The sequence below is a fragment of the Curcuma longa genome, chromosome 11 (assembly GCF_044706935.1).
Source record: "Curcuma longa cultivar G26 ecotype Majalengka, Jawa Barat chromosome 11, ITB_CL_G26_1.1, whole genome shotgun sequence".
Taxonomy (NCBI): Eukaryota; Viridiplantae; Streptophyta; class Magnoliopsida; order Zingiberales; family Zingiberaceae; genus Curcuma; species Curcuma longa.
This window is the reverse complement of record NC_133871.1, coordinates 7,046,145-7,073,292: the sequence shown is the minus strand read 5'-3', so window position 1 is coordinate 7,073,292 and position 27,148 is coordinate 7,046,145. Positions and strand designations below refer to the sequence as shown.

Sequence of the window (27,148 nt, the reverse complement as noted above, 5' to 3'; positions counted from 1 at the left end):
AAAGAAAATTAATTTTCTTTTGAGAAAGATATCGAAAAAACATATGGAATGATTTTTCAAGGGGAAAAAATATATATATATATATATATTTGTAATATATTTTCTTTATTTACGTCTAATTTAAATCTATATAAAAATAAAGGAAACATTTTATTTTTCTTATTCTAGTTAACAAATCTATAGAGAGCATTCTTCTTTATTAAATAAAAAATAGTAAAATGGACAAGTTATTTTGGAATATATCGTCCCTGAACCCCGATATATGCAATTAACACTGATTCCGTTTTCCCGCATTCTAACGTTTTTATTTGTGATATAACGTTTTAGCGGCTTTGACGAACTGTCGCATCGCATTAGGGTTCCTTTGATCGGCTTCGAGATGAAGCTGAAGCAGCTCGAGGGCCTCCTTGGCACTCTTCAGCAGTTCTCCCACCCAAAGGTTCGGTGTTGTTTCCTCTTTTCGTCGAATATGTTCTCTTTTCTCTCCCACTCTACTTTATTCCCGGCAATTGAGTGATTCCATCACTTGTATGCTTATTTGTGCTCCTTTGATGGATTTCTTTGGAATAGAAATGGGAAAGATGTTACCTTTCCTTGTTGATTTATTGGGAGATGATCTTTGTTTCTGGCTGCGCAGATAGAATTGGAACAATATCCCACAGGACCACATATTGCGTCTCGGTTGCTATATACGGTATTCATCTGATCCTGTTGATTTCCGAATTAGTTTATTGCAAAAAGTACTTAAAATTGATATCGTATAGGATATCAATATCCTCTTTTTTTCCCTATATCTATCAAAGTCTTGCTCTATTTTGGTTGTGCATCTTGCTCGTTATGGCAGTCCATTTTACAGCTCAGTTTGTTTTTCGAATCTACTTAGAATTAGAGCTCATCACTCACAAATTTATTGCTTCTGTTTCAACTCGCCATGTCATTTAGTCCGTTCAATTAAAAAGCATTGCTTTTTAAAATTCTTCTAATGTATTTCCGTCTCACAAGGAAGTTGGAACGGTGATCCTCTAGTAATTCCGTCATCATTTTGCCTTTTATCTTTGCAGTAGATTTTGCTTCCTCAATATTCCATTTTGGTGCAGATTTGTTAAATGTTAGGCTTTGGAAAACAGGCGCCTTTTGGGAGGTTCCTTTTGTATGTTAAGATGATAGTTTTAATGTTTTGAAGCACTTAATCCCTAAGAAGTTCAGTCCACGCAAGTTTTGTTGATATATTTTGATTTTGGGTTACTTTTTTCTTTTTATATTTTGTTGATGGTGAATTCCATTAAATCCCCTTACGATCTATTGCTTCAATTCCTCAATAATCAAACAAATTATCCTGAACTACTTCTAAGAACAATATTTCTATATTTTCCTTTTTTTCATGATTTTTAACAGGCAGAAAATACATATGGAGATATAAGTGGCAAGATTGTAGCTGATTTTGGTTGTGGTTGTGGTACGTTAGGATTAGCAAGTGCACTTTTGGATGCAGAGTAAGCATCGCTTCTCATATTTTTCTAATCTCTCACACTGAATTCAACCTTTTAATTTAGTGCAAGCTTTTAATGACTTACATTGTTAAATATTTTTTTATTATATATTGAAATATGTTCATAGAATATAGTTTGGTGGTTCTGATTGATATATCTATTTGATAATGCATATGACTTCTGTTACATTCACAGACAGGTCATTGGCGTTGACATTGATCCTCAATCTCTAGAGATTGCTTCAGAAAATGCTGTAGATTTGGAGGTAACGTTGTTTATATTCTAAAGTTGTAATGTCATCAATCCTTTCAATGACATTTTGGTACTTGGTTTCATGGTTTGTGCTGTCTGAATTCTAAACAAATAAAAGAATGCCTATTATTTTAGAGGTGACTAGCCAAAGTGTATATTAAATGTGATATAAGTTCTAAATTTTCAATGTTTTTCATGGTTTTATGCATCACATGTGCAGAAAAAGGCTAACTTGAACCTTTTGGTTAATATATGTTGATGCAGCTGGAAATGGATTTCATGCAGTGTGACATTAACAACTTAAGATGGAGAGGTAATCCCAACCCAAGATCTCATTTTTTTCTATATGCCAAGATGCAATGTTTTCATTATCAAGACACCTAATAGACTTTCTATTCTTTTGTTTCTGAGTATATATTTGTGGAACTTTACTATGTTGTAAACATTTGAAATTATGAGATGCATCTGAAATAATTCACTTAGGTGAGACTTGAGAGAATCGATTCATTAACTTGTCAGCCAACCAATTTTTATCCCAGAATGCATAAATCCATGTACATATTAGCCCTGCATCTAAGCTTATATTTCTTCATTAGTTCACCACTAGGTTTTGTGGACCTATTTTCAGAAAATGCTTTTGAAGCCTAGTGGTGAGATTATACTATCACATAAGCCCTCTCCAACCTCAACATGCCTAAGATAGGTCCATTCTAATAATGATTGAAATGGCTTGCTTGGATGAGAGAATTGATCCATCAACTTGTCAGACTCAACCACTGAACCGAATGGCTCAAGTCCACAACTAAAGTTGTAAATTAGCCTACATCTAAAAAATGTGAGACTATTTCCTCCATTTCCTTAGGCGGAAACAGAGGAAGTGAAGCAATTGGCAGGAGGAATTGATTCCTTGCCATGCTACAATCTGCTTCAGCCCAAATTGAGCAGAAAGACACGAGTTGATCAGAAGTCTCCCATTTAAAACCATGCTGAAACATAGCCATAGCCTGGATCTTTTGGTACATTGCTACATGAAAACAGTGTGAAGAAAAGTTTGTTTGCTGAAATTATTTCTTGCTTTTCCTATTGGAGAAATAGGCATAATAGACATCTTAAATTACTGTTGCAGATCATTTGGTGGACACTGTTGTCATGAATCCTCCTTTCGGAACTCGAAGGAAAGGATCTGACATCGAGTTTCTTGCAAAAGCTTTGAAGGTAAAGATTTTTCTTCTTGTATGCATGGTTTATTTAGCAATGATTTGGTTCCTCAACTTCCTTGTTGATTCTCCACAGGTTGCTTCCCGTGCAGTCTACTCTTTGCATAAAACTACCACCAGAGATGTAAGTTGCTTTCTTTTGCATTCTTTTGGGCTTTGCTAAAATTAAATGTGCTGCTTCTTATGTCAGTAGTACTTTCTCCTCTCATAGTTGAGAGATTTCTGTTATGGATCTAAAATTGTTATGCACATTATCATCTGATGCTGTGTAACAAGAGCTTTTACTTTGATGGTGTGTTTGGATTTTGGAATTGAATGAAAAGGAATGGAATAACTATTCCTAGGGAATGAAATAGACAATGGATATAATCTGAATAAGTTATCCTTGGTTTGGTTTATGAAATGTAATATACTTAGAATAATTATTCTTGTGTTTGGCTTGTGGGAATGTTATAAGAATTTTCATAATGATAAAATTACTATATGAAATATGTTGTTCACTCATTTAGGTCACACGATCTAGTCCAACGGATATATTTTGCCTGTAGGAGCAACTGGCCCATACCCTCTGGTCTGAGCCCTCCAATTCGATTGAGACCACCCAATCAACTTGCCTAGCTCACCTGCTTAATTGGCTACCCTATGTGCTCTCATCGGTTCAATAAGCCCTTCAATTCACTGTTTTGCCCAACTTGGTCCAACGGTGCGTTCTATCTTTCTTGTTCATAATATATGTTTTTTTAGAGAGTTAAGAAAGTAAGAGTATATATTCTTGAAAAATAAGGCAAAACTATTCCTGCAATAGGGTGACAAAATGGCCCATTCACTTAGTCCGACAGGCACCACTACTCATCTGGCTCTCACTCCAATAAGCCCAATTCACTGTTTTGTGCTAGCCGATCCAATGGTGCACTCTTCCCTACTCATTCATAAGATATAGAGAGAGTTAGAACATGTATTCTTGAAAAATAAGGCAAAATTATTCATAGAATAAGATTGAAAAACAATATATTCCTGAGGAATATGAGAGATCTCAATTCCTTAAAATTTGGTATTCATCTTTACATTATAGTTGGTTCGGCTGTCCCGCTAACTATGGTCTCATTTATTTGTGGTGAACAGCATATAAAGAAAATTGCGGCTCGAGATTTGAACGCCAGAACTGCAGAAGTTTTATGTGAGGTATTCTGATTTGTGAACATTCGTGTGATATATAACCTTTGCTATGTTCATTACCAAAGGTTTTTCAGTTCGTTAACGGTTGGTTGGTCTGATTACTTGGATGGAAAATATGGAAGAAGAGGGAGAGGGAAAGTAACTAAAAGATGTACACAAATGATTGTGATCTTTCCCTCCTCTCCTCTCATCTTCCATCCAAGTAATGGAGATGGACCCTTTAATATCCTTATTTAGCGACAAGTAATTCTGTTTGTTGGTATTGTAGCTGCGGTATGATGTGCCACAACTTTACAAATTTCACAAAAAGAAAGAGGTGGATATTGCAGTAGATCTCTGGCGCTTCGTCCCAAATGCCAACCAAACACTGTAGTCAACACCCTTCAGGCCAAGCTAGAGCACATGAAAGTCAACTCACCTCTCAAAATTGATCATGCTGTAGGTAGAAGTCAGAAACCTCTCTGAAGAGAACTGAAGGCCATGATCTCTTCCCAAACCAAACATGAATCATTCGAAAAGTTTATTTTATGCATGAGTATTCCTGAGGCTGTGTTTGAAGTATCATCAGTTTTCTCATTTCTGTTTGTAGTTAAACGTAACCAAATCTGTATAAGATTTAGAATATTACAAAGATTCTTCAGGATGGAATAGATCATTACTTGGCTGTGTTTGGCAGCCATTGTTCTTTATGTATGACGAACAAGGAACCATAACATGTCTAAGAGTGTGAGGAAAAAAGCACACTCTTATGTATTAATCTTTCTATATCATTTCTCTTTTTAAGACCTTGGTAATCAATGATATTCGAGTTTTAGGCAAGATCCTAACCATATCAGCAAAAGTCTAAGGAATTAAATTAGCTGCCAAGGAAAAAAAAGGTAAATAAAAATCCTAACAAATAAGCAAATAGTTCTTGAAAAACAAAACTCAACTCTATGAAGACTTGTAAATGTGCATCAGATGCATGGAAAAAATGAATACATGTAAGGCTTTCAAAGGAACAAAAAGTGATACAATTGACACAATCAAACTTCGAAAATCAAACTTCAAAGTCAAAGTAGGGCAGAGCTAAGACTTACAGGGAATTCAAATCCACAAAGACAACGTATGAACACATTCAGTTTAGTGGCCTTCATACTTACAACCACCTTAAAGTTTAGATCCTGTTGCAAAGAAACATGGAACAATAACCAGGTAAATCTACATTTTCACTTTGTCCAGGTGACGATCCATGATCTCAGAAAGTATCTCTAGGAACATGGCCTCGTGAGTGCCTGGAAGAACAGCATCATTGGCTTCGTGGATCATCTCCTCGATTTTTGATTCCTTGTTAATTGTTTCCCTACACATAATGCTTCCGATATCATATGGAGTGAGCCCCCTTTCTGCTCCTTTCTTTAAGAGCATGGTTGAGATGCGAAGAGTACCGGCACATTCAGGCGAGAGATTCCACCCGTAGAATTTAAGAAGTGTGATGTCTTCTTCAGCGTCTAGTGCTTTTATGTAATTAATGGTCGCATCATCGAAGTGCTGACGGGCTTGAGGCCAATAAAGCCACTCAAATGTACAATCTTCAAACTGAAACAGTGGCATAGATACTCAGCAATGTAGCATACTAAACATGAATAAAGAAATTAATTGATCGTCTCCAATCCAAAGCAGACAATAAATAATGATCAGGAAGGCCGTGCTAGACAGATATGTTAAAAACATTGCACCAAACTTGATAACAAGGCACAGCTCGGATTGAAAGAGGATAATAAAGATCGCAAAGCCCATGTTAAAAACAAAAGATTATTCCTACATAGCATTGCACCAAACTCAATAGTAAGGCACATAATGCACATGCAACAGAGTTCAGATTGATTGTAGTTAGATTGTTTGTTATGTAACAATCAAAAAATATGACTAATTATTGATAATAACAGAAGTGAGAATGAGGGCACATAAATGAGTCTGTGTGTGTTAAAGTTTCTGCAACAAAAATGTAAGCAAAATAATGCATTCACAACTCCAACAGGAAAATTGAGCAGTAATTTTGAAACATGCTTTTGGCCCAAGGGTAATGAAATTTGAAAGAAGCAACGTGCTTAGAAAGATGATTTGATATCAAGATGCACGATATTTTTTGAGAGAAAACTTGACGAACGGTTGAGAAAGCATCCAGTGAGGTGGTTGACAGGTTGAGTCTTCTCGAATTCTTGATAATCCTTGGTAAGCATGTAGACAGATCTTGTTATTGATAAGATCAAATCAGATAAGCGTTTTTATCAACTTCAAGAGAAATGTACAAGAGGCTTATAGCTATATTGACAACAAGCAGAACAAATATAAGGCCTCAAATGCAGATTATATACATTCTCAATATATCAATTAACAATTTGCTTATGAATTTGGAAAAGAATAAAAATATCAAGATAAATAGAGACAAATGAAGGACAGACATTAAGGATTGAAAAAGAGCAAGAAAGAGAATATTAACATTTTACTGCAACAAAAATAAATGCTGCACTTACATTCTCAGGCAAGCAATATCCGTGATCAATGGGAACCAACATCGTATGTCCTTCTTCATTCTTGCACATTAATATATTTCCGGCATGGCGATCAGCATTCGCCAACCGAATATCCAGAACAGATATCTTATGAACCTCCTGCACAGGAAATGCTCGAGGCCCCATATCCTCACAGCTCCCACAGTTTTCAACAAATGCTTGTAAGGATCCAATCTTGAAATTCTTGGACGCACAGTTGTACGCCTCAGAATAATGGAAACCAGTATCAGAGCATCGCACCATGGCTGTTGGAGGAACACCAGCAAACCCTGCTTCATCAGCTAAACGCTTCCCGCCAACAGGGTGATCAAGGATGTATGCGGCAACCTCCCTTATCGCTCCTTCTCCAACACGTGTCCCTTTCTTCAACCCTTCACCATTAGTTGACAAAGGAAGTCCTCGAGGATTATTTTCAGCCATTGGCTCCTCATCAATTGGCTTGAAGACAGCTACATACTCTTGACCTGAATCATCTTGCATAAAGTATGCTCCCCCCGTGCCATCTGAAGACATTATTGGTAAATTACCCCTCTCCAACCCTAAGGAAGCAGAATTGATTAGTTTTGTAATTAACGGAGACAATTCAACTTTTGGATCTACAACCGGCTCAATCCACAAATCCTTGTACAGAAGGTTCCTAGCAACTATTTGAAGATCATGGGTTCCATCCTTTTCCGTCACAGTGGGGGCATCAATTGACAGCTCAAAGTCCTTTTCAAAAGGTTTAGTCCTAACTTTTGCACATTTACGGATAAGCAAATGAATCACAGAATCATTTTCCCTACTGATATCATCAATCAACTTGTGATCATCAAGCTCCTCGCCATCACATATGAGCTTATGGTTGTCGACATCGTCCAGACCCTTATCCCTCTTTGCAAGCTGCTGCTTGATGTACCCAACATTGCGGTTCCGTTCAACTTGGAAATTATATGTTTCCCCAGAGATAGTTCTCACAGTGATATATCGGAGATCGGAGAGCCTAACCACAAGGTGCAAAACATTTCCATCGCCCACCCTATAGTCGCGGACCAGGCTATTATTGATCCATCCGGATCGAGTTATGCGTACAGGCAATTGAGACACAGGTATCGGGCTGGAGGAGGAAAATTTCTCAATGGATAGAGAGCTTGATGAGGTGGGCGCAGAAGTCAAGTCTCTGGGGGATCAGAAGCTTGCTCTGATCCTCCAGAGAGCAAGCTTGACTTTAGCAATAAAAATAAAAAATAATAAAAATTTAACTCCTCGTCGTCCTTAAGTTTTATCCTTGTTCGTTGAAAGTAAGCTATTTGTCTACGAGTTGTTTCTCGCCGACAAAATTGAACCATGATTGCTTATCGATCATTGCGCAGTGTGACTTATTGATCTATGGGCCTATTACTATATCAACAAACTGTTGGTAGTATTTGCATTTTATTTTCTTAGAATAAAAAAAAATTATTATATCATTATTTTGTTACAAATAGAGGAAAATGATAAGTCTTTTTAAAGGTATTTTAAAAATAATACGCAAACAATGAGGTTGAAAATGAACTTTTCCTACTTATGGCACTCTGCGTCCCTTAAAATAATGAATTCACAACTTGGCCAAAAAAGGTTTTTAGAAATAGCAACTTTTGCAATTTTACTACAAATAGTAAATGATCCTATTAATAGGAACGATAATGAATCATTTATTATATTTATTTTCATATTTATATCGAGGATTGAATATTTATATTTTATTCAACTATTTTATTATCACTTATAATTATACTTTTCATATATATATATATATATATATATAATAATTCATAATTTAAAAATTTTCATATTCGATTACTTAATTATTTAATTGGATTAAATTTTAGTCGGCGGCTTGATTTGGTCCCGCCGATTACGTCTTTTTCGTGGTTAGTTGGACTTAATAATTTGTTAGCTAAAAACAATTAGTGTGCCACACATTGCAATCATTTCAACATCTTTCCTTTTATTATATTTTAAGTAAATTAATAGCACTTACTTTGAATGTATTTATTTATAATAAATTCAAGTCAAGCAATCAACATTTTTGTGAAATGCAATTTTTAATGCAAAATAAATAAATAATAATAATAACTTGTCCCCTTTATGGTCGAATTTTGACTACTAAAATATTATCAAGTGTTTTAGCTAAAAGAACAATTAAATTCATCATATTCTATATTCTCAAGAATTAATTCACGTGCTTAAGAAATTATTGGCAAAATCCTGAATATTTGAAAAATATTAAATTTGAAGTGCACCTTTTAATAAAATTTTCTTTCACATTTGCGGATCGGCCCCTGTATTTTTTGATAAATTGTGGATCCTAAAAACTTTAATAAGCTTGCACATTACTTATTCACTTTAATTTAATTCATTATTAAATTTATTTATCATTTTTTTACTGCTAGTTAAATAATTTTGCAAACATTATTTAGTAATTATTAATAATAAATAATAGTTATATATATATATAGGGACCATCTCTCTCTTCTTTACTTCGTAATTATTAATTGTGTTTTCTTCCCTTCTCCGTCCTTCACAGCGATCTGCTCGCCCTTGTGAAATGCGTTAAGTCTACTGCTTCTCTCTCTCTATCCTAAACCCTAGAAGCGGATCCTTCGATTCCCTTCAAGATCGATCGCAGTCCTCCTCGGCTTCCGCTTCGAGGTCTTGATTGGACAGTAGAGTTGGCCCCTCGATTCGTACCAAGATCGGCATCGGCATCGGCATCGGCATCGGCGGCGAATCTGTACGGATTCTTCTTGCTTCAGGTTCCTTTTCTTCTTGCGCTTACTCTCGCGGTTGATTCCTTCCAGCTGGTTTTCACTCGTTTTATATATATTTTTTCAATATCTTCCTTCCCGACGCGTTCGTTTCAGTTTCGATGGCAATGTGAGTGGCTACTGAGTCCTTTTATACCCTTTCTTGTTAGTTGCAATTTGTTCGTAATTTGTCTAACTTCGTATGATGAGAAGTTCTCTGCTGCAGCATCGATCTGTTCAAAAAAGGAAATTTTGTCTGCACCTTACTGTAGTTTTGTTTTAATGCCTGTTCTGTGTGTAGATTTGGAGGGGAAATCTGTCAAAGAATCGAGAAAAAAATGTCTCAGCGTCTAATCTCATTATTATTGTAGCTAAGATTAAGATTCTTGTTTTGATGACGTGTTACAATTTTTATGAGACTTCTGTTCAGATTCTTTTTGATGTGAGAATGCCTGAATTCAGACAGCTGAAAAGATAATTGTGGAAGTACACGCCCCACATATGTACCTCAAATTTTTTTAAAAATGTACTTAAAGGCCATTTTTTTTAAAAAAAAATCACGGAATCTCTTGGCTCAGCTATTTTTAATTTGTGCCTAAGCACATTCTATGTCCTTGTAACTAATGCAGTGTTATCTTATTGCAGAAACAGTAAATTTCGGTCATTGCTTGGTGTCTCACAACTAAACTTCACTGCAAGATGGATTACTAGGAGAAGATCTATTCATTTGATATCTGATCTCGCCATTGAGGTTGTTCTTTCTCAAGTCAGTTGAGCCATTATCCGATATGTCTAGTGGTACTTCTGAGATTGTTGAGACAAATGAAGACCCAAATTTGGTTAGTTACTATGAGGAATCAAAGATTTCTAGTACTAAGCTCAAACCAAATCTAAGAGATGGTAAACGGCAAGATATGGAAGATGAACTCGATCAACTTTTAAGAGCAATAGATCTCAGGACCACATCAAGGGTTCTTGGTCCTTCTAGTCATTCAGGGTTTGACTTGTTGCATAAGAATGTTTCGAAGAAGCCACTCAGAGTTGGTGCACCTCGATCATCAGGAACAGGAATGCCAGAATCTGTCACCCTAAAACAGTCTTTGAGAAGATTATGCATTTCCCAGGCATCAGAGATGGCTGCTATGAAGAGGTCATCAGGGGCCTCTGAAGCTGTAACAATTGAGAGGCTTTATGCTTCAGTATTGGTTCAAACAAATGACTCTGAGTTTCTTCAAAATGGGGAAAAGGCAAATGTGGTTGAAATATCCATCACACCTCTGAAGGTATCTGCAGACTCGTCAAATAAGCCAGTTCCATATGGTGAGCTGCAACATGTGGAGTCAGGTAATCAGAATGTTTCTTCAGTATCTTCATCTGCAGTTCCCAATAAACCTATTGTAACAAAAATCAGAATCCAAGATGTACTTCAATCTGTACCAGATGAAGCATTTGAAAGTAAATTGGCAGTGAGGAAGAGGGATAAGAAGGGCAAATCAGTTTCCAAACCATCCATATTTAGCCCACAGGCTGTTACTTCATTGAGCAATCCTATTGTGATTCCACGTTTAATAAACTCATTACATAGGAATACTCTCACTAAAAATAAAGCGAAATGCAAACCAAATTCAGTGCTTAGTGGTTCCAACAAATGCAGTGAAGTTAATAAAAGTGATACTACTTCATGTGCATTGAAATCATGTTGTCCCAAAGAATCCATCTCCCCTGCACTTGGCATGATGGATTCTGTTCGAGAAAGTAACACCACAAACATTGATTGTGGTGGAAGCATAACTATTTCCAAAATAAATACCTACGGTAGTGCTCAAGTCAGTGGAGTGAAAGCAAGTGAATTCTCTACATCACAAGAAGAAGGGGAGTGCTCCCATAGTTCCAAAAGCAGCACTTGCGATTATAGTTGCAGCACTAGCTTCAGTGCAGAGAGCCATCAGAGTGGTATTATTGTTAAAGGATGTAGACCTCACATGTCAAAGGATGTGAGGTGGGTTGCCATTAGTCACATCTTAAATCAGCAAGCAAGATTGGATTTAAGTGATTTTAAGCTCCTCAAGCGACTTGGTTGTGGAGATATTGGAACAGTTTATCTTGCTGAACTAGTTGGTTTTGAATGCTTGTTTGCTTTGAAGGTCATGGATATTGACTTTCTGGTTAGCAGGAAAAAGTTGCTCAGAACGCAAAACGAAAGGGAAATATTGGAAATGCTAGACCATCCATTTCTTCCTACACTCTACTCTCATTTTACAACAGATAACCTCTCATGTTTAGTTATGGAATATTGTCCAGGTGGTGATTTGCATGTTTTGCGACAAAAACAACCTGGAAGGAGTTTCTCTGAGCCGGCAGCTAGGTATTTAGATTGAATTGGTGCATGATTTACTTCAGTAATGCAATTTCATCTTCAAAGCTATTGTTTTTGTTTTGTTTTCATGTAGCTTCATCTAAACCACAGCATGATGGACATGTAGAAACAGACACATGGGTACCCATGGAAGCACTGTTATTCATTTGTTTTTCACTTAATATAAAACCCTAAACCTTAAATCTTAATGTGGGACCAAACCCACTACACTAATAACCTAACAACACTTATACTCTCAACAAAGTGGTGCTATGTGCTGAGTGGTGTGCCTGAGGTGTGTCAAACACCAAAAGAGGCAACAGAAGAAGGGGGAAGGAGAGGAGGTAGTGGAAGGTTTCACGTGTTTTCATGGTCATTGCCTTGCTGTCAAAAGAGGAGGAAGAGATGTACAAAGGTGTACCGTGAAGAAGGAATCGTAGTTGTGCTTCGTCACCTATGAGTGCTCATGGAGGAATGCAGTTCTTGTAGTAGTGCCTGTGCCGACATAATTTTCATCTTTCGCCTTTGTCCACCCTGTCACAATATGCAATTTGCATGCCAATGGGCGGGGAATGGTAAATTTAGTCTGTGTTGATTGACTCAATTGGCATTTTAATCTATGGTGCATGCAACATCACACAATAGAAAAAAGAGAAGGAAAGAAGAAAGGAATGTCAAGCATTGAGATAAGTCTCTAGATGATAAATCCCACCACTGGTGTTTTGCTTGAGGCAACACATATAGTGGCACACAACAAACTAAAGAAAAGAAGAGAAAAAAATCACTCAATAAGGCTGCGTTTGGAAACGAGGGACACGAGGGACAGTGACAGAAATACAAAAATACAGAAGACAGTGGAGACAGTGACAGAATATAAATTGTATCTGTCTTATGTTTGGTAATACAAAATACAAAAATAGAATCTCTAAGTTAAAAAGACTAAATTACCCTTTGTAACCCTTAACTTTACCTTCCTGTTGCTCTCTTCGTCCTCCGCACCGCACCGCACCGGCTTCTTCCCTCCGCACCGCGTCGCCTTCCGGCGCTGATCGCCTCCGCGGCCTTCTCTCTTCGTCCTCCGCACCGCACCGCCTGCTTCCCTCCGCACCGCGTCGCGTTCCGGAGCCGATCGCCTCCGCGGCCTTCTCTCTTCGTCCTCCGCACCGCACCGCCTTCTTCCCTCCGCACCACGTCGCGTTCCAGAGCCGATTGCCTCCGCGGCCTTCTCTCTTCGTCCTCCGCACCGCACCGGCTTCTTCCCTCCGCACCGCGTCGCCTTCCGGAGCCGATCGGAGAAACTGTGATTTATTCTTTTCTCATTGAGAATCTTGGTAATGTCTCAAGATTTAAACTGTGATTTTAGCTAGATTTATAGTGCCTTGTCAGATTCTTTATATACTACTTTATGGAACTAATTTTCAAGCTTGCTGCCGACATCTTGATGATGAAGTTCAACTCTTGGCGGATTGGAGAAGCTAAATTTTGGGATTATAGAGATAATTAGTTATTCTTTTCTTATTGAGCATTTATTCATAATAACTTAAGATTAAGGTAGTGTTATCATTGGGTTGTTGTAGGGCTTATGCTTTCTAACTTCTGCATGATTAATTTTGTACAGTGATTAATTTTGCACAGTGATTAATTTTGGGATCTTCATGCTCATACTAATCATCCAAACACCTGATCCTAATTTTAGTTTTATTGGTAGAAGACCAAAACCAAAAAATATCAACTTGATCAGGTCAAGGTATTTCGTTGGGACTATTAGCAAGGACGAGAGGAGAGGATGTTTAAGGACCACAACATCCTTCATCCATTCTGACCACTCCCTTTCCCCTAAAAAATAAAGAAAGAAAAGACGAGACTTTCCATGTTCACTCGGTTTACTTTTGACCCTCTCCAGAACAAACAAGAATGGCATTCAAGCCAAGCCAGCTCCCGTCTATCAATAGAGATCTTGAATAAGAAGACAATAAACTAAGCAACTGCGACAAGAATGGAAGAAAGAGATGGGCGGTGTGGGTAGGGTAGAAGAGAACCGGGCCTCATAGGCTGCGTTCGAACGAATAGGAACTAACATTGAAAGAATAACTAACAGCAAACGGATTACTTAAGCAAGATCATAACACATCAAACGAAAAGTTGCAAACTTCCAAATTGAATACAGCGATCAAGAAAGAAGAGAGATCGAGCAAGACTCACCGGTAGTCCCTGAAGTGCGGCACGTCTTCGAGAACGTATCCAAAGTCTGCTTCGACGAGCCAGGTGGAGGGTGGATGGTGCGAACGGCGGCGCGTCAGGTAGAGGGTGGAGGGTGCGAACGGCGGCGTGTCAGGTGTAGGGTTGAGGGTGCGAAGGTGCCCTTCCTTTGACGAGCCAGGTGGAGGGTGGAGGGTGGAGGAACGGCGGCGCGTCAGGTGGAGGGTGCGAAGGTGCGAACGGCGGCGCGTGAGGAAGGGGTGCGAAGGTGCGAACAGCTGAGGGTTTAGCTGAGGGTTTTGTGGGTAAAATGGTAATTTAACTTCTTCTGTCTCCGTCTAAAATCCGCTGTCTCCGATTTTCAAATGGACAGAAAAAGGGCTCAGTTGGCGACGGAGACAGAGACAGAAATTGATTTTTTGTATCTGTCTCTCATTTCCAAACGGGGACAGAGACAAAAAATCAAAACTGTCTCTGTATTTTTGTCCTGTCCCCGTTTCCAAACGCAGCCTTAGGACAGAAATACAGAGACAGTTTTGATTTTTTGTCTCTGTCCCCGTTTGGAAATGAGAGACAGATACAAAAAATCAATTTCTGTCTCTGTCTCCGTCGCCAACTGAGCCCTTTTTCTGTCCATTTGAAAATCGGAGACAGCGGATTTTAGACGGAGACAGAAGAAATTAAATTACCATTTTACCCACAAAACCCTCAGCTAAACCCTCAGCTGTTCGCACCTTCGCACCCCTTCCTCACGCGCCGCCGTTCGCACCCTCCACCTGACGCGCCGCCGTTCCTCCACCCTCCACCCTCCACCTGGCTCGTCAAAGGAAGGGCACCTTCGCACCCTCAACCCTACACCTGACGCGCCGCCGTTCGCACCCTCCACTTGACGCGCCACCGTTCGCACCATCCACCCTCCACCTGGCTCGTCGAAGCAGACTTTGGATACGTTCTCGAAGACGTGCCGCACTTCAGGGACTACCGGTGAGTCTTGCTCGATCTCTCTTCTTTCTTGATCGCTGTATTCAATTTGGAAGTTTGCAACTTTTCGTTTGATGTGTTATGATCTTGCTTAAGTAATCCGTTTGCTGTTAGTTATTCTTTCAATGTTAGTTCCTATTCGTTCGAACGCAGCCTATGAGGCCCGGTTCTCTTCTACCCTACCCACACCGCCCATCTCTTTCTTCCATTCTTGTCGCAGTTGTTTAGTTTATTGTCTTCTTATTCAAGATCTCTATTGATAGACGGGAGCTGGCTTGGCTTGAATGCCATTCTTGTTTGTTCTGGAGAGGGTCAAAAGTAAACCGAGTGAACATGGAAAGTCTCGTCTTTTCTTTCTTTATTTTTTAGGGGAAAGGGAGTGGTCAGAATGGATGAAGGATGTTGTGGTCCTTAAACATCCTCTCCTCTCGTCCTTGCTAATAGTCCCAACGAAATACCTTGACCTGATCAAGTTGATATTTTTTGGTTTTGGTCTTCTACCAATAAAACTAAAATTAGGATCAGGTGTTTGGATGATTAGTATGAGCATGAAGATCCCAAAATTAATCACTGTGCAAAATTAATCACTGTACAAAATTAATCATGCAGAAGTTAGAAAGCATAAGCCCTACAACAACCCAATGATAACACTACCTTAATCTTAAGTTATTATGAACAGATGCTCAATAAGAAAAGAATAACTAATTATCTCTATAATCCCAAAATTTATCTTCTCCAATCCGCTTAGAGTTGAACTTCATTATCAAGATGTCGGCAGCAAGCTTGAAAATTAGTTCCATAAAGTAGTATATAAAGAATCTGACAAGGCACTATAAATCTAGCTAAAATCACAGTTTAAATCTTGAGACATTACCAAGATTCTCAATGAGAAAAGAATAAATCACAGTTTCTCCGATCGGCTCCGGAAGGCGACGCGGTGCGGAGGGAAGAAGCTGGTGTGGTGCGGAGGACGAAGAGAGAAGGCCGCGGAGGCGATCGGCTCCGGAACGCGACGCGGTGCGGAGGGAAGAAGGCGGTGCAGTGCGGAGGACGAAGAGAGAAGGCCGCGGAGGCGATCGGCTCCGGAAGGCGACGCGGTGCGGAGGGAAGAAGCCGGTGCGTTGCGGAGGACGAAGAGAGCAACAGGAAGGTAAAGTTAAGGGTTACAAAGGGTAATCTAGTCTTTTAACTTAGAGATTCTGTTTCTGTATTTTGTATTACCAAACATAAGACAGATACAATTTATATTCTGTCTTCTGTATTTTTGTATTTCTGTCACTGTCCCTCGTTTCCAAACGCAGCCTAAGGCTGCGTTTGGTTTAAGAAATACAGAGACAGAAATACAGTAGACAGGGACGCATTTACAATGGTCTCCGTCGGCGGTGATCGGACGGCGGCGTGACGGTGCCGGAAGCGGAGATGAGTAGAAATTCTGTCTCCGTCTCCATTTCAGTGTCCCCAGTTTGAAAGTGGACAGAAATTCTATCTGAGACGGAGACAAAAATCCTTTTTCTGTCTCTGTCTCTCAAAATCAAACGGGGGCGGAGACAGAAATCCTATTTCTGTCTCTGTATTTGTGTCCCTGTCTCCGGAAACAAACGCAGCCTAAGGGTCTTTGCTGGGACGGAGACACACATCTTTATGTAAATGTCAGAGGGTGTGTGATGCATTGTACATGATAATCATATGGTATGAAAATGGCAATATTGATGATGAATTATCTTTTAGTTGAAAAATTAAACTAATATTTAATAATAAAAGTAAGTGAAATAAATACACATTAATATTAATTTTTCTAATAATATGACTAAATAAATTAGACTAGAAGGTTTTTTAGGTGATTTGTAGGAGACAATTAAGACCATGAACATAAAATGCTTGTTGTATCACTAGGTACTTTATAATAATCATTAATTGATCTAATTTTTTCTTTGTCTTGGCAAGTGTTTGAAATAATTGAACAATAGGATTTACTCTCTAGTGTGACAAGCTTTAGAATCATAATAATACAGATACATATACTAGTGAATGGCTTAACTGATTTGGTAATTATTAAATAAAGGTATACGGTCTAATTTCATTGTGTCCATTTTCCTCTTTTAGCTCTTGAGAATAAGTGCAAATGAGTCTAATTTGTGAGCATAAATAGAATATTCTTGTTCTTTTAAGATTACGCCATCAAGGGGCTCGTTTAATGTATTCATCGGAGGGATCTTCTAAGATAATGTACTGAGGTTTAATTAATTAATTATTCCTTATTGAGGAAGAGTTGCTTAGTTGGATAATAAGGTTGGTGGTCTTATGGACAAAAGCTTAGTCAAGTTATGGTTGATATCACTTGGCTGATCACGGCGTATCATTTTGACAATTACTCATACCTACACTGTGTCATCTGTAAATGCCACACATCCACTTTTACATAGTTCCCATCTTTAAAATTTATGAGACAAAAGATTCTGTACTATGTCTTGTCCTTTAATTACATCTGTTGATCGCTATGAGGGCATTATATACTATAAAAAGAGAGGAGATAAGAGGAGGAAAAATAATAACTAAAGCACCACCAACAACAAAAGGTAACACCGGATTGAAGAAATCAAGATGTATCCATATCTTGTATCTATGCCTATTTTAATTTGAATGATGTTAGTCCAAGTTCAATGCCTAATGGTTAATCGAGATATATTTATTGATATGTGGTAAAATCAATTACAATAATTTTAAAAAATTGTGGTTTTGATTTCATTATGATGTTACAAGAACCAATGCTCTCATCAGATGCACGGAACTCATTTCTATATTAGTTGGTGATAATGATTAGTTGAGATGTATGTAATTATTTTTATAGTTTAAAATTTTAATTCAAGTGACTTTCTAAATGTTATATGCTTATATCTAGAGGTAAATAAGCTAAAGGAGAGTCTTGGTGCAACGGTTAGGTTGTTATCGTGTGATCTTGTGTTCATTGATTCGAGTCGCGGATACAACCTCTTGCAATATAAGGTAAGGCTACGTACAATAGATCTAATGTGGTCCGACTCTTTCTTGGAATCCCGCATTGGCAGGAGCTTAGTGCACCGGACTATCTTTTTTTTATCTAGAGGTAAATAAGTTAAATAAGCGGTATTATAGAATTAAAACTCATTTGAGTTAAATTAAGTATCCTTTCAAGTGCACTGAATGTCGGTATGATAAGATATTGTAATTGTACTATTATGGATACAGATTGAAAATCTAGTACAAGATAATACTTTAAACCTTAGTAAAAAAGACCAAATCATCCTATGATGTATTTAGACTTTCATCACGTTATTCAATTAAAGACCCTTTAATTTTTAGGTGAATTGGAGGGGTCAAGGGGCCTTTGGGTGTTGATTTTATATGTGCCACTTTAAAATGATATGTTTTTCAACTAGAGCTTTATTCTTTCATTTTGTAAAATTTTGTGTTTAGTTTTCTTATACTCAAGGTAGAGTTCAATATCTGTAGCTTTATTGTAGACTTCTGTTGAAGTAAATGAAAATAAATTGTCTTCCTTTTGAATTAGTGGCCTAAGTCCACTCATGAATCAATAAATGGTCGAGGTTTCATCTTCCCTAATATTGCAATATAATTTTTCAAACTAGGATCGACATTTTTTCACACTTAAAAATGATTGCTTTAAAATCTACAATGTATTATACATTCACTCATAAAAAATTGGGAATTTATTTATCAGTTAGTATTTGTTTCATCTCGAGTCATTACAAGATGGCTTCCACTCCTAGCTTATTATGGTAGGCCTGAATAAGAGTAAGGGTCATGTTATATCTCTAAAATAGTCTTCTATTTCAATTAGCTAGTTAAGAAATGCATTTGAGTTTAATCACCTATTAAAGTTACAGGCATTTACCCTAACATGTCTAGGCCTATATTGTTCTAGGAAATAATATGATTCTTCTCTAACACATCGAATAATGTGATCGTGAGCCGGTGTGCTTGCTATTCATAGAATTATGTGGATAAATAATAGTATTCATTAAAATTAGTCTACTGGTGTAATATTGTTCACATGAATCTAGGTTCATCCTTCATATAGTTGGTTTTATGATCCTCACTCATAATAATTTGTATTGGTTTTATTTTCCTCACTCTTAAATGTTAAGCTTTATCTCTCATACATTCACTAGCAATGCTGGCACTTCTCTTATTATATCGGTATAAGAATATTGACTAGGAATGATGCTATAGTGCGATAAATTAAGAGTGATAGTCAATTTATTTTCAACACGATGAGTTTAGGTCAGAGACTAAAATATAATGTGGATGATGGCTAAACTGGAAAAAGGTTAAGAGATTATGCAGCTGGTATTTTCTTGATGAATAAGATATAATGCTATGCATGGGAATTAAATGGAGTAAATTTTGAATCTCTCTATGATCTTTGATGAATTAAGGATGGAGGTTTGCCATCGTGTGGATTTGGCTGGGATGATTCAAATGGCTTGTAGTAGACAACTACATGATGTGTGTAGGGGTCTAAGGTTCTGATCGAGGGCAAGGTGCTGCAATAGGAGCTCTGAGCGTCGACTTCAATCTGTAGTTGCAGGAGCCCAAGTTTCATTGGCTGCAGTCATAGTCACAAGGGGGAGCTAGATCTGAATCTAATGCTTGTGAGTGCAACCACCAACAAAGAACAGAGTGAAGGTTCTTGGGCCAGGTTATCCTGGCAGAGAAGGGCTGTGGAGGAAGAAGGTGACTAAGGGGAGATGATCTGGTGGTGGCCACAACTGTCCGGTATAAATGTTGGTTCACTGGGGTTAAACATATTAGTGGAAAAAATAGGCATGGGTTGTTGGGGAGCTACAGGTGCTGCAAAAGTGGAGATGGTGGATTTGCAGGAACTACCAATTGCATCTTTCCTTCCAGTGAAAAAGGAAAATTCCCTTGAGTAGAGGGAAGGGTAAAGAGGAAACCTTCACCCCTCTCATGAGTTAAAGAGTTGGGAAGGCTTTGTTTGTACTAGAGCATGAACGAATTTGGTTAGGTTGGTTGTGATAAGATTTGTGGAAGTGAAAAGGTTAGAGGAGGATAGGTGTGATTTGTTCTGGAGTGTGGTGTGTAATTGGAAGACTTTTAGTCAGAGGAAGTTGAAGCCTTCTCTCTAGTGGGGAAGGACCCTTCGAGGGTTGGCAGTTCGAGTCCTTAGGTGTCAGATGCTTGGTGGCCAAACTGGGAGTGCAGAAGTGGATCTGTTCCATAGTGACGGGTTTGCAAGAGGCTGTGAGAGTCGTCGATTGATCCAAAAGGAGAAAAGGAGAGGCGGACTGAAAAGATGAGCAAAGAGAGAATGAGAAGATGTGAGTTGCAGATTGATGCAAAAGGAGAAGTATGCATGTTGATGGGGCAGATGATGGAAGCAGGTTTTTTGTAGGTGCTAGAGCAGCAAGAATTGGAATGACATGGAGTTGGAACAGAGAAGAGAGAACGTTGAAGGTATCAAACACCAAATCATGAACCGAATTAGGAATTTGGCCCCAAAACCATTTGATGCAGGATGAGGCTGCCTTGATCCAAAATTGATGTAACATCAAGGATCAAGAGTCTTAAACAGAACAAATATTCTCACACTAGAGAACAAATTAACGAAGAAGAAATTTTATTATGTAAAAGATGATTAACATGGGGTTTGGGTGCTCCTTTTACAGACTCCAAACCAAATAAAATTTTAAATAAACTAAAATTGCTCTAGGAAAGAAATAATCATATACCTAAAATGATGATCAAACTGGGAATTAAATCTTGTATGATCTAAAAAAAGATAATTATCAAACCAAAAACTATCTTAGTCAACTAATTTATGTGGTTCTGAAAGCATAGTTTTTCTTGTACTTAAAAGTTCTGGATGCACCTGAGCAGTTACGCTAACGATTTCTGTATATAAGACAAAATGTTATTCTGCAGTTTTTATTTGCATTTCCTTTTTGCTCACAGTATCATGGTTTTCATGAATCTGTTTACACTACTCACTCACATTTGACAATGATTACACCAGGTTTTATGCTGCAGAAGTTCTCCTTGCTTTGGAATACCTGCACATGTTGGGTGTTATTTATCGGGATCTCAAACCAGAAAACATCCTGGTTCGTGAAGATGGTCATATCATGCTCTCTGATTTTGACTTGTCTCTCAGGTGCTCAGTGAGTCCCACTCTGCTCAGATCCTTAGATTCAGAAGAATCCGCAAAGAAGCTCATAGGTCCCTGTGTGGAAAATAGCTGCATTGACCCTCTTTGTCTTCGGCCATACTGTGTTCAAGTTTCTTGTTTCACACCCCGATTGATGACCTCCACAGCAGCAAATACAGGAAAACAAAAATCTGACATGGGTGGCCAGGTAAGACTGCTTCCACAAGTTGTGGTGGAGCCCACCGATGCACGTTCCAATTCCTTCGTCGGAACTCATGAATACCTAGCTCCTGAGATCATTCGAGGCGATGGGCATGGGAGTTCTGTGGACTGGTGGACTTTTGGGATCTTATTGTATGAGTTGCTTTTTGCTAGAACACCCTTCAAAGGGCTTGGAAATGATGAAACATTAACCAACGTCGTGACACAGAGCTTAAGTTTTCCTGAGAACCCATGTGTTAGCTTTCATGCTAAAGATTTGATTAGGGCTCTCCTAGCTAAGGAGCCAGAAAATAGGCTGGGATCAGTCACAGGGGCTGCGGAGATTAAGCAACACCCTTTCTTTGCCGGGATAAATTGGGCGCTAATACGTTCCGTGCCACCACCTGAGTCCCAAAGCAATGATTTTGGGACGCCTGTGCTTATTCACAAGAAAAAAGAAGGCAAGTGTCTTGATTTCAGGTCGAACAGACATGATGTGGAGTTTGAGTTGTTTTAGTAAAAGATGTCCTTTCAATGGAAGAGTTCTGTAGTCTTCCAGTTCCTACCTGTTTCTATAAAATGTAGGCCTAAGCTCTTTATTCCTTGTTCATAACTTGTATGCGTTTAAGAAAATGAGCTCCATCAGTTCTCATTTGTTCCCTACTCTTCTTGCACATACCAGCTGATTGATTGGAATTTAGTCATGAAAGAGTTGGCCTGGGTGTACAAAAACGGCATGTGTATCCCATCCTTCAACGACTATTACTATGTAGGCTCAATCAGTATCGTTTTTCTTCGTATCTGTAAGTGAATAATGTTGCATTGTGTTGGTAAAAGTAGAGCACTAATATTGCCCTCCATAAAATGTCTGTACCAAGTCAGCATTGACTTTGTTTTCCAATCCTATTAATTTGGATGGGCTGCTTTAACACGCAAAACCGGGACTCCCCTTGTAGCTTTTTCTCTTGAAAGTACCTCGATTAAGTGCACTTGTATAAGCACAAGTTTCATCAGTGAAAGGATATCTTTGTGTACGATTGTGAAAGTATGATCTTTGTTGGTGAAAGAATATCTTGTGGTAAATTTTGAAGAGCTCTCTTGGTAAATGAATAAAATGACTAGTTCTTGTGTAAAGTATATATATATGTATATATTACTCTTGAGCTGCACATCTTATGTTGCTCACTTCTAATTTAGATTAAGTATTCATGAGGTGATGTGAAAGTTAATGGATCATATCAAATCCTTTTATATATATATATATATTTATATATATAGACTCTTGACTATGACACAAACTCGTCTAGATTTAACTCTAGGCAATGAAGCCCTCAACTTAGGATATTATACATTCGTACATGCTCTACTCATTAATTACAATACGCACAAACAATTTACATGGGTCGCATGTTCATCAAAATTCTATCTTAGTGCCTTAAACAATAGCTTTGCTCAACTCCACTCAACAGTAAGTTCATATTGACTTATCTCAAGTCATCGCATGCATAATTAGACTTACAAATCTTTTTACTACTTTGTAAAATCAAAATTTTTAACTTAAACATATTAATCAAATATCAAAATACTATGATTATCACTAATTATATTACAAGGGTAGAACCAACATAATATTTGTTGGTGATAGGATGTTTTGGGCCCACAAATACAAGCAAACTATCTATGAAATTTATTTTGGATATTTTCTTATGTAAGTAGGAGTAGGATTCACATTGGTGAAAGGCTATGTATCCTAGGAAAAGTTTTCAAGTGTTCCCTTGGTGAATACAATGATTATTTTCCTCTTTACAAGCTAAAAGATTAGATAATTAGTATTAAGGCCCCAATTAAGATATCATGAAAAGCTTGATGAAACTGAAAGACTCGAGTACACTGGCTAGTGGAGAGATAATGACAACATTCACAGTTGAAAATCTATTGCTTCCTTTAGAGTTGTGTCAAGATCTTGTGAGGTAGCTGATCAGTTTGCATCTTCCCTTGGCCTCTACGGTTTTGTTCTCAAGCAACAAAGACTTAGATTCTACTCTACTCAAGCCTTTTCATTCCCTTCCACAAGACACTTTGACACCATTCCTTCCCTTCACTGTCAGGCATTTAATCACTACTGAAATTGATTAATTTGTACCAAGACTTTGTTAAAGGTCTAACTCAACCTAATGCTTAGGATCAACTAAGATGAAAAGGTTTCAAGTGAGAAAGCATGTGGAACACTTGTGATTAGGTAGAGGCTTGTCAGTTCACTTTAAAACTGTTAGTCTTTGTTTGGATTGCTTTGAGAACCAGTTGTATAAGGAAGAACAGTGTTATATAAAGAGGAGCAGAAGATAGGAGGCAAGGTCTATTAAGTGAGCTATGCAAACTCCAACTCAGCAGCAGCAGCAGCAGCAGAGTTTATGGATCATGAGTTCTACCCGCAGCCAGAGAGATGGCACATCAGATGAAGAGAGGGAAGATGAGGACGAGGCCTTTTCATCCAGAACAACTCTCTCCACTTTCCGAGCCAAGGAAGAGCAGATTGAGAGGAAGAAGATGGAGATCAAAGAAAGGGTGTTTGCGAGATTGGGCAGAGTTGAGGAGGAGAGCAAAAGGCTGGCTGTGATCAGAAAAGTAAGTGCATATTACAACAAGGAACATTAAATTTGTGGACCATGAGCATTTCTCTTCTTCTTCATCAGGAACTTGAAGCAATGCTTGATCCAACAAGGAAGCAAGTGTCAGCTATGCGCAAGAAGATCGACATGGTGAACCGTGAGCTGAAGTTCCTGAGCCAGAATTGCCTCAAGAAGGCATGTATATATATATATATATATATATTCCTTCAGAATTGTTTCAATTCTTATTTGTTTCTGTATTTAATTTGCTATCAATTTCATATATTACCTCATGAATTAAGGAGAAAGAATACATTCATGCTCGCGAAGCATTCGGCGACAAGAACAGGGAGAAGGCACAACTAGTCGACAAACTAATGGAGGTGAACCATTCATCATCGATACCTAATTATATCACAACTTTAGCATTAATTTTCTTGTTGTTTCCGACATGTCATGGAGCTATATATGTGAGCTCTGATTGAATCTTTTGATGGCAAAGTAGTTGGTCAGCGAGAGTGAAAGACTGAGGATGAAGAAGCTCGAGGAGCTGAGCAAGTCAATCGACTCTATTCGATAAATCTATCACAATTGTACATATCGTTTATGGATTTGAAGTGAGTTTATTTTTTTTTCTTCTTCTTCTGTTTTTCGTTTGATTGGATTGTGTGGTTTCATGGGTGAGTTTGTATCAAAAGAAAGATTATAAGAATAGTCATTTGAAATGCCAATCATAGTCATTTGAAAGACCAAGCTCCGTCGTGGTCCGCACCGATCGAGATGCCGAGAATATTCGCCAATTGTTTATGGGCGTATCTATGCTTGGATTTGGCCCGGGCAAAAAGAAAATCTTGGATGACGAATCTGGACAGAGCCCCCGACCACGTGGGCGTTTCTAGATTGCGGGCGATACGAGCAAGAGAGGACGGGGACGCGTGCCACCGGAAGACCAAACAAAAGCAGGCCGAGCCAATTCGCGCCCGCGGACATCCGCCGCGGGATCCTCTCCGCCTCGGCGATGTTCTCATGGCGAATGATTCCTCGCATGCTCTTCTGCTCTTTATAGTTGGGCCTCTTGCTCGCTCCTTGCCTTCTCTGCAGCGTCGGAGGAGGAGAGCGATCGAGAGGGTGAGGGTGGTGGGGGATGAATTCGATCGACGCGGTCGAGTGAGTTGTGATTGTGTCTGGTTCGGTGGTGGCGCATGAGGAAGGGGAGGCCGGAGTCGCTGCTGGGTCGGGTGGGGCGCCTCGCGAGCGGTCGCCGGCCGCGGAAGGGCTATGCCGGCGGGCGGGAGAAGCCTAATGCCGTCGGGATTCTCTCTTTCGAGGTCTCCGTCCTCATGTCGAAGGCTGCTCAACTCTGGCGCGCCCTAGAGGACGATCGCCTCACCTGCCTCCGCAATGTCGCCCTCCGCCACGAGGGCGTCCGCCGCCTCGTTTCCCAGCAGGACGACGTGATCGTTTCGCTCGTCCTTGCGGAGATCACCGACGCGCTCGCTGTCCTAGCTGGCGCCGTCTCCCGCCTCTCCCGACGCTGCACCGATCCCCTTCTCCAGGGCTTCGACGCCGCGTTTGCCGATCTCGTAAAGAACGGCGCCGACCCTCTCTGCTTCGAGTACTCCGGGAGGAAGATGGAGCACAAGGTGAAGAAGATGGAGCGGTTCGTGTTGGTCGGCGTCTACCTGCACCGGCAGCTCCAGACCATGTCGGAACTCGAACAGAATCTGCAGCTGACGGTGGCCAACCCCGACGCCTGCCGCCTCCACCCCGGAGCCGTCGCTGAACTCAAGACCAAAGTCCTGTGGCAGAAGCAGCAGGTGAAGCTCCTTCGCGACGACTCGCTTTGGGTTCGAACCTTCGACTACGTCACTCGCCTGCTGGGCCGCTCTCTGTTCTCCATCGTCAGCCGGATCAGGCACGCGTTCGGAGGCCAGCTGGAGGCAGAGGAACCCGCTGCCTCCGGCCTTCCCGTTTCTTTACGCTCGCCGGTTGCAAGCGCGGATCAGGTGTTCGCCGGGCAGTGTTTCCCCGTTCCCGGCAGAGGGAGCTCACTTCCTCCCACCTGGAGCATCAAAACCGACATGGTCAACAAGACCCTCCTCACGTCGACATTGGAGCCGAGGCTCGGGTTGCCAAATGCTCCTCCGGCGACCATCGGCGCCGCTGCCCTTGCACCGCAATTCGCCCGCGTCATCCTCGCGATCCAGAAGCATGCCGCATCGCCATGTCTGATCGATCCCTACGAGAGAGACGAGCTCTACAGCATGCTGACCTCGAGCATGAAAACCTCGCTGCGAGGCAGGCTAAAGCCAAAAGCTAGTGTCCCTACTCCGCTCGATCCGGACATGGCGGCGGAGCAGAGGGCAGCGATGGACAGGACCCTGGAGTGGCTGGCGCCGCTAGCGAAGAACACGGTCAAGTGGCACCTGGAGCGGAACTTCGAGCAGGAAAGGTTGGTCCCCAGCTACAATGTCTGCCTGGTACAGACACTCTACTTCGCAGACCAGAAGAAGACGGAGGAAGCCATCGTGGAGCTGCTCGTGGGCTTGGACTTCTTGTGGAGATACAGAAGGGAAGTCAACGAGAGAGCTGTGGCAGTGTGATCGCGCCGACGGAAGAAATCAAGCTTCAAAATCGCCGGAAAACAAGATGACCACCTCCGCCTTGATTGTTCGTAAATTAACAAAACGTCGATAAGGTGAGGCTAATGGAACTTACACACTACTTTGTCCATCGCCGGCGAATGTTTTTGTAGTTCAAGTGCAGAGTCTGGTGTTGGTATCTGGAGTGGCATGCAGACTGAAACAGCTGGAAAACTCTTTTTTCTTTCTTTCTTTTCTTTTTCTTTCTTATTGCATTTTGATTTTTGAGATGATACTTAATGATTAATACATGTGGTCTCTTCCTCCCATCACAGTCAAAAATTTTTGGGCATGACCAGCAGGAAAACTTCATTAAATATATTATCTCTTTTGATATTTATTTGACAACATATTTAATGAAATTTGATTAATATTGACTTTATCAAAAGATCAGTCTAATTAAGATTGATCGGATGACTAATAAAAAGAAATCTAAATATATCAAGGGTTATCGGATGTTTGGTAAAGGAAAAAAATATTAAGGATGACCATATACTTGATAAGAAAAAAAATTCAGATAAATTAAAAATGATCAA

At 39.6% G+C, this 27,148-nt stretch overlaps 5 protein-coding genes across 6 annotated transcripts; 4 read left to right on the top strand and 1 right to left on the bottom strand.

Annotated features, from left to right (window-relative positions):
- The first annotated feature begins 353 nt into the window (after positions 1-353).
- On the top strand, positions 354-4,859 carry LOC141838301 (uncharacterized). The gene is made up of 9 exons (XM_074725743.1): positions 354-439; positions 638-694; positions 1,396-1,493; positions 1,686-1,755; positions 2,007-2,055; positions 2,869-2,957; positions 3,036-3,083; positions 4,082-4,141; positions 4,404-4,859. Exons 1-9 carry the CDS (start codon positions 380-382, stop codon positions 4,506-4,508), a joined length of 636 nt encoding a protein of 211 aa, XP_074581844.1. The 5' UTR covers positions 354-379; the 3' UTR covers positions 4,509-4,859.
- Positions 4,860-5,166: 307 nt separating this feature from the next.
- Positions 5,167-8,035, bottom strand: LOC141837039 (phosphatidylinositol 4-kinase gamma 4-like). Its single transcript, XM_074724518.1, has 3 exons — positions 8,016-8,035; positions 6,652-7,786; positions 5,167-5,713 (listed from the first exon to the last, which is right to left on the bottom strand). The coding sequence occupies exons 1-3, from the start codon at positions 8,033-8,035 to the stop codon at positions 5,336-5,338; spliced, it is 1,533 nt and encodes a 510-aa protein (XP_074580619.1). The 3' UTR covers positions 5,167-5,335.
- A 1,376-nt stretch (positions 8,036-9,411) lies between these two features.
- On the top strand, positions 9,412-22,299 carry LOC141838131 (serine/threonine-protein kinase D6PKL1-like). 2 transcript variants are annotated; one of them, XM_074725526.1, is made up of 3 exons: positions 9,412-9,467; positions 10,104-11,823; positions 21,029-22,299. In XM_074725526.1, the coding sequence occupies exons 2-3, from the start codon at positions 10,247-10,249 to the stop codon at positions 21,876-21,878; spliced, it is 2,427 nt and encodes an 808-aa protein (XP_074581627.1). In that variant the 5' UTR covers positions 9,412-9,467; positions 10,104-10,246; the 3' UTR covers positions 21,879-22,299. The 2 variants fall into 2 exon arrangements, with proteins under 2 accessions (XP_074581627.1, XP_074581628.1); XM_074725527.1 differs by having other exon boundaries at positions 9,413-9,445.
- A 1,432-nt stretch (positions 22,300-23,731) lies between these two features.
- On the top strand, positions 23,732-24,550 carry LOC141841644 (uncharacterized). Its single transcript, XM_074729825.1, has 4 exons — positions 23,732-23,986; positions 24,055-24,165; positions 24,273-24,353; positions 24,476-24,550. Exons 1-4 carry the CDS (start codon positions 23,732-23,734, stop codon positions 24,548-24,550), a joined length of 522 nt encoding a protein of 173 aa, XP_074585926.1.
- A 622-nt stretch (positions 24,551-25,172) lies between these two features.
- Positions 25,173-26,816, top strand: LOC141838132 (protein PSK SIMULATOR 1-like). Its single transcript, XM_074725529.1, has one exon. It carries the CDS (start codon positions 25,173-25,175, stop codon positions 26,571-26,573), a length of 1,401 nt encoding a protein of 466 aa, XP_074581630.1. The 3' UTR covers positions 26,574-26,816.
- The last annotated feature ends 332 nt before the right edge of the window (positions 26,817-27,148 follow it).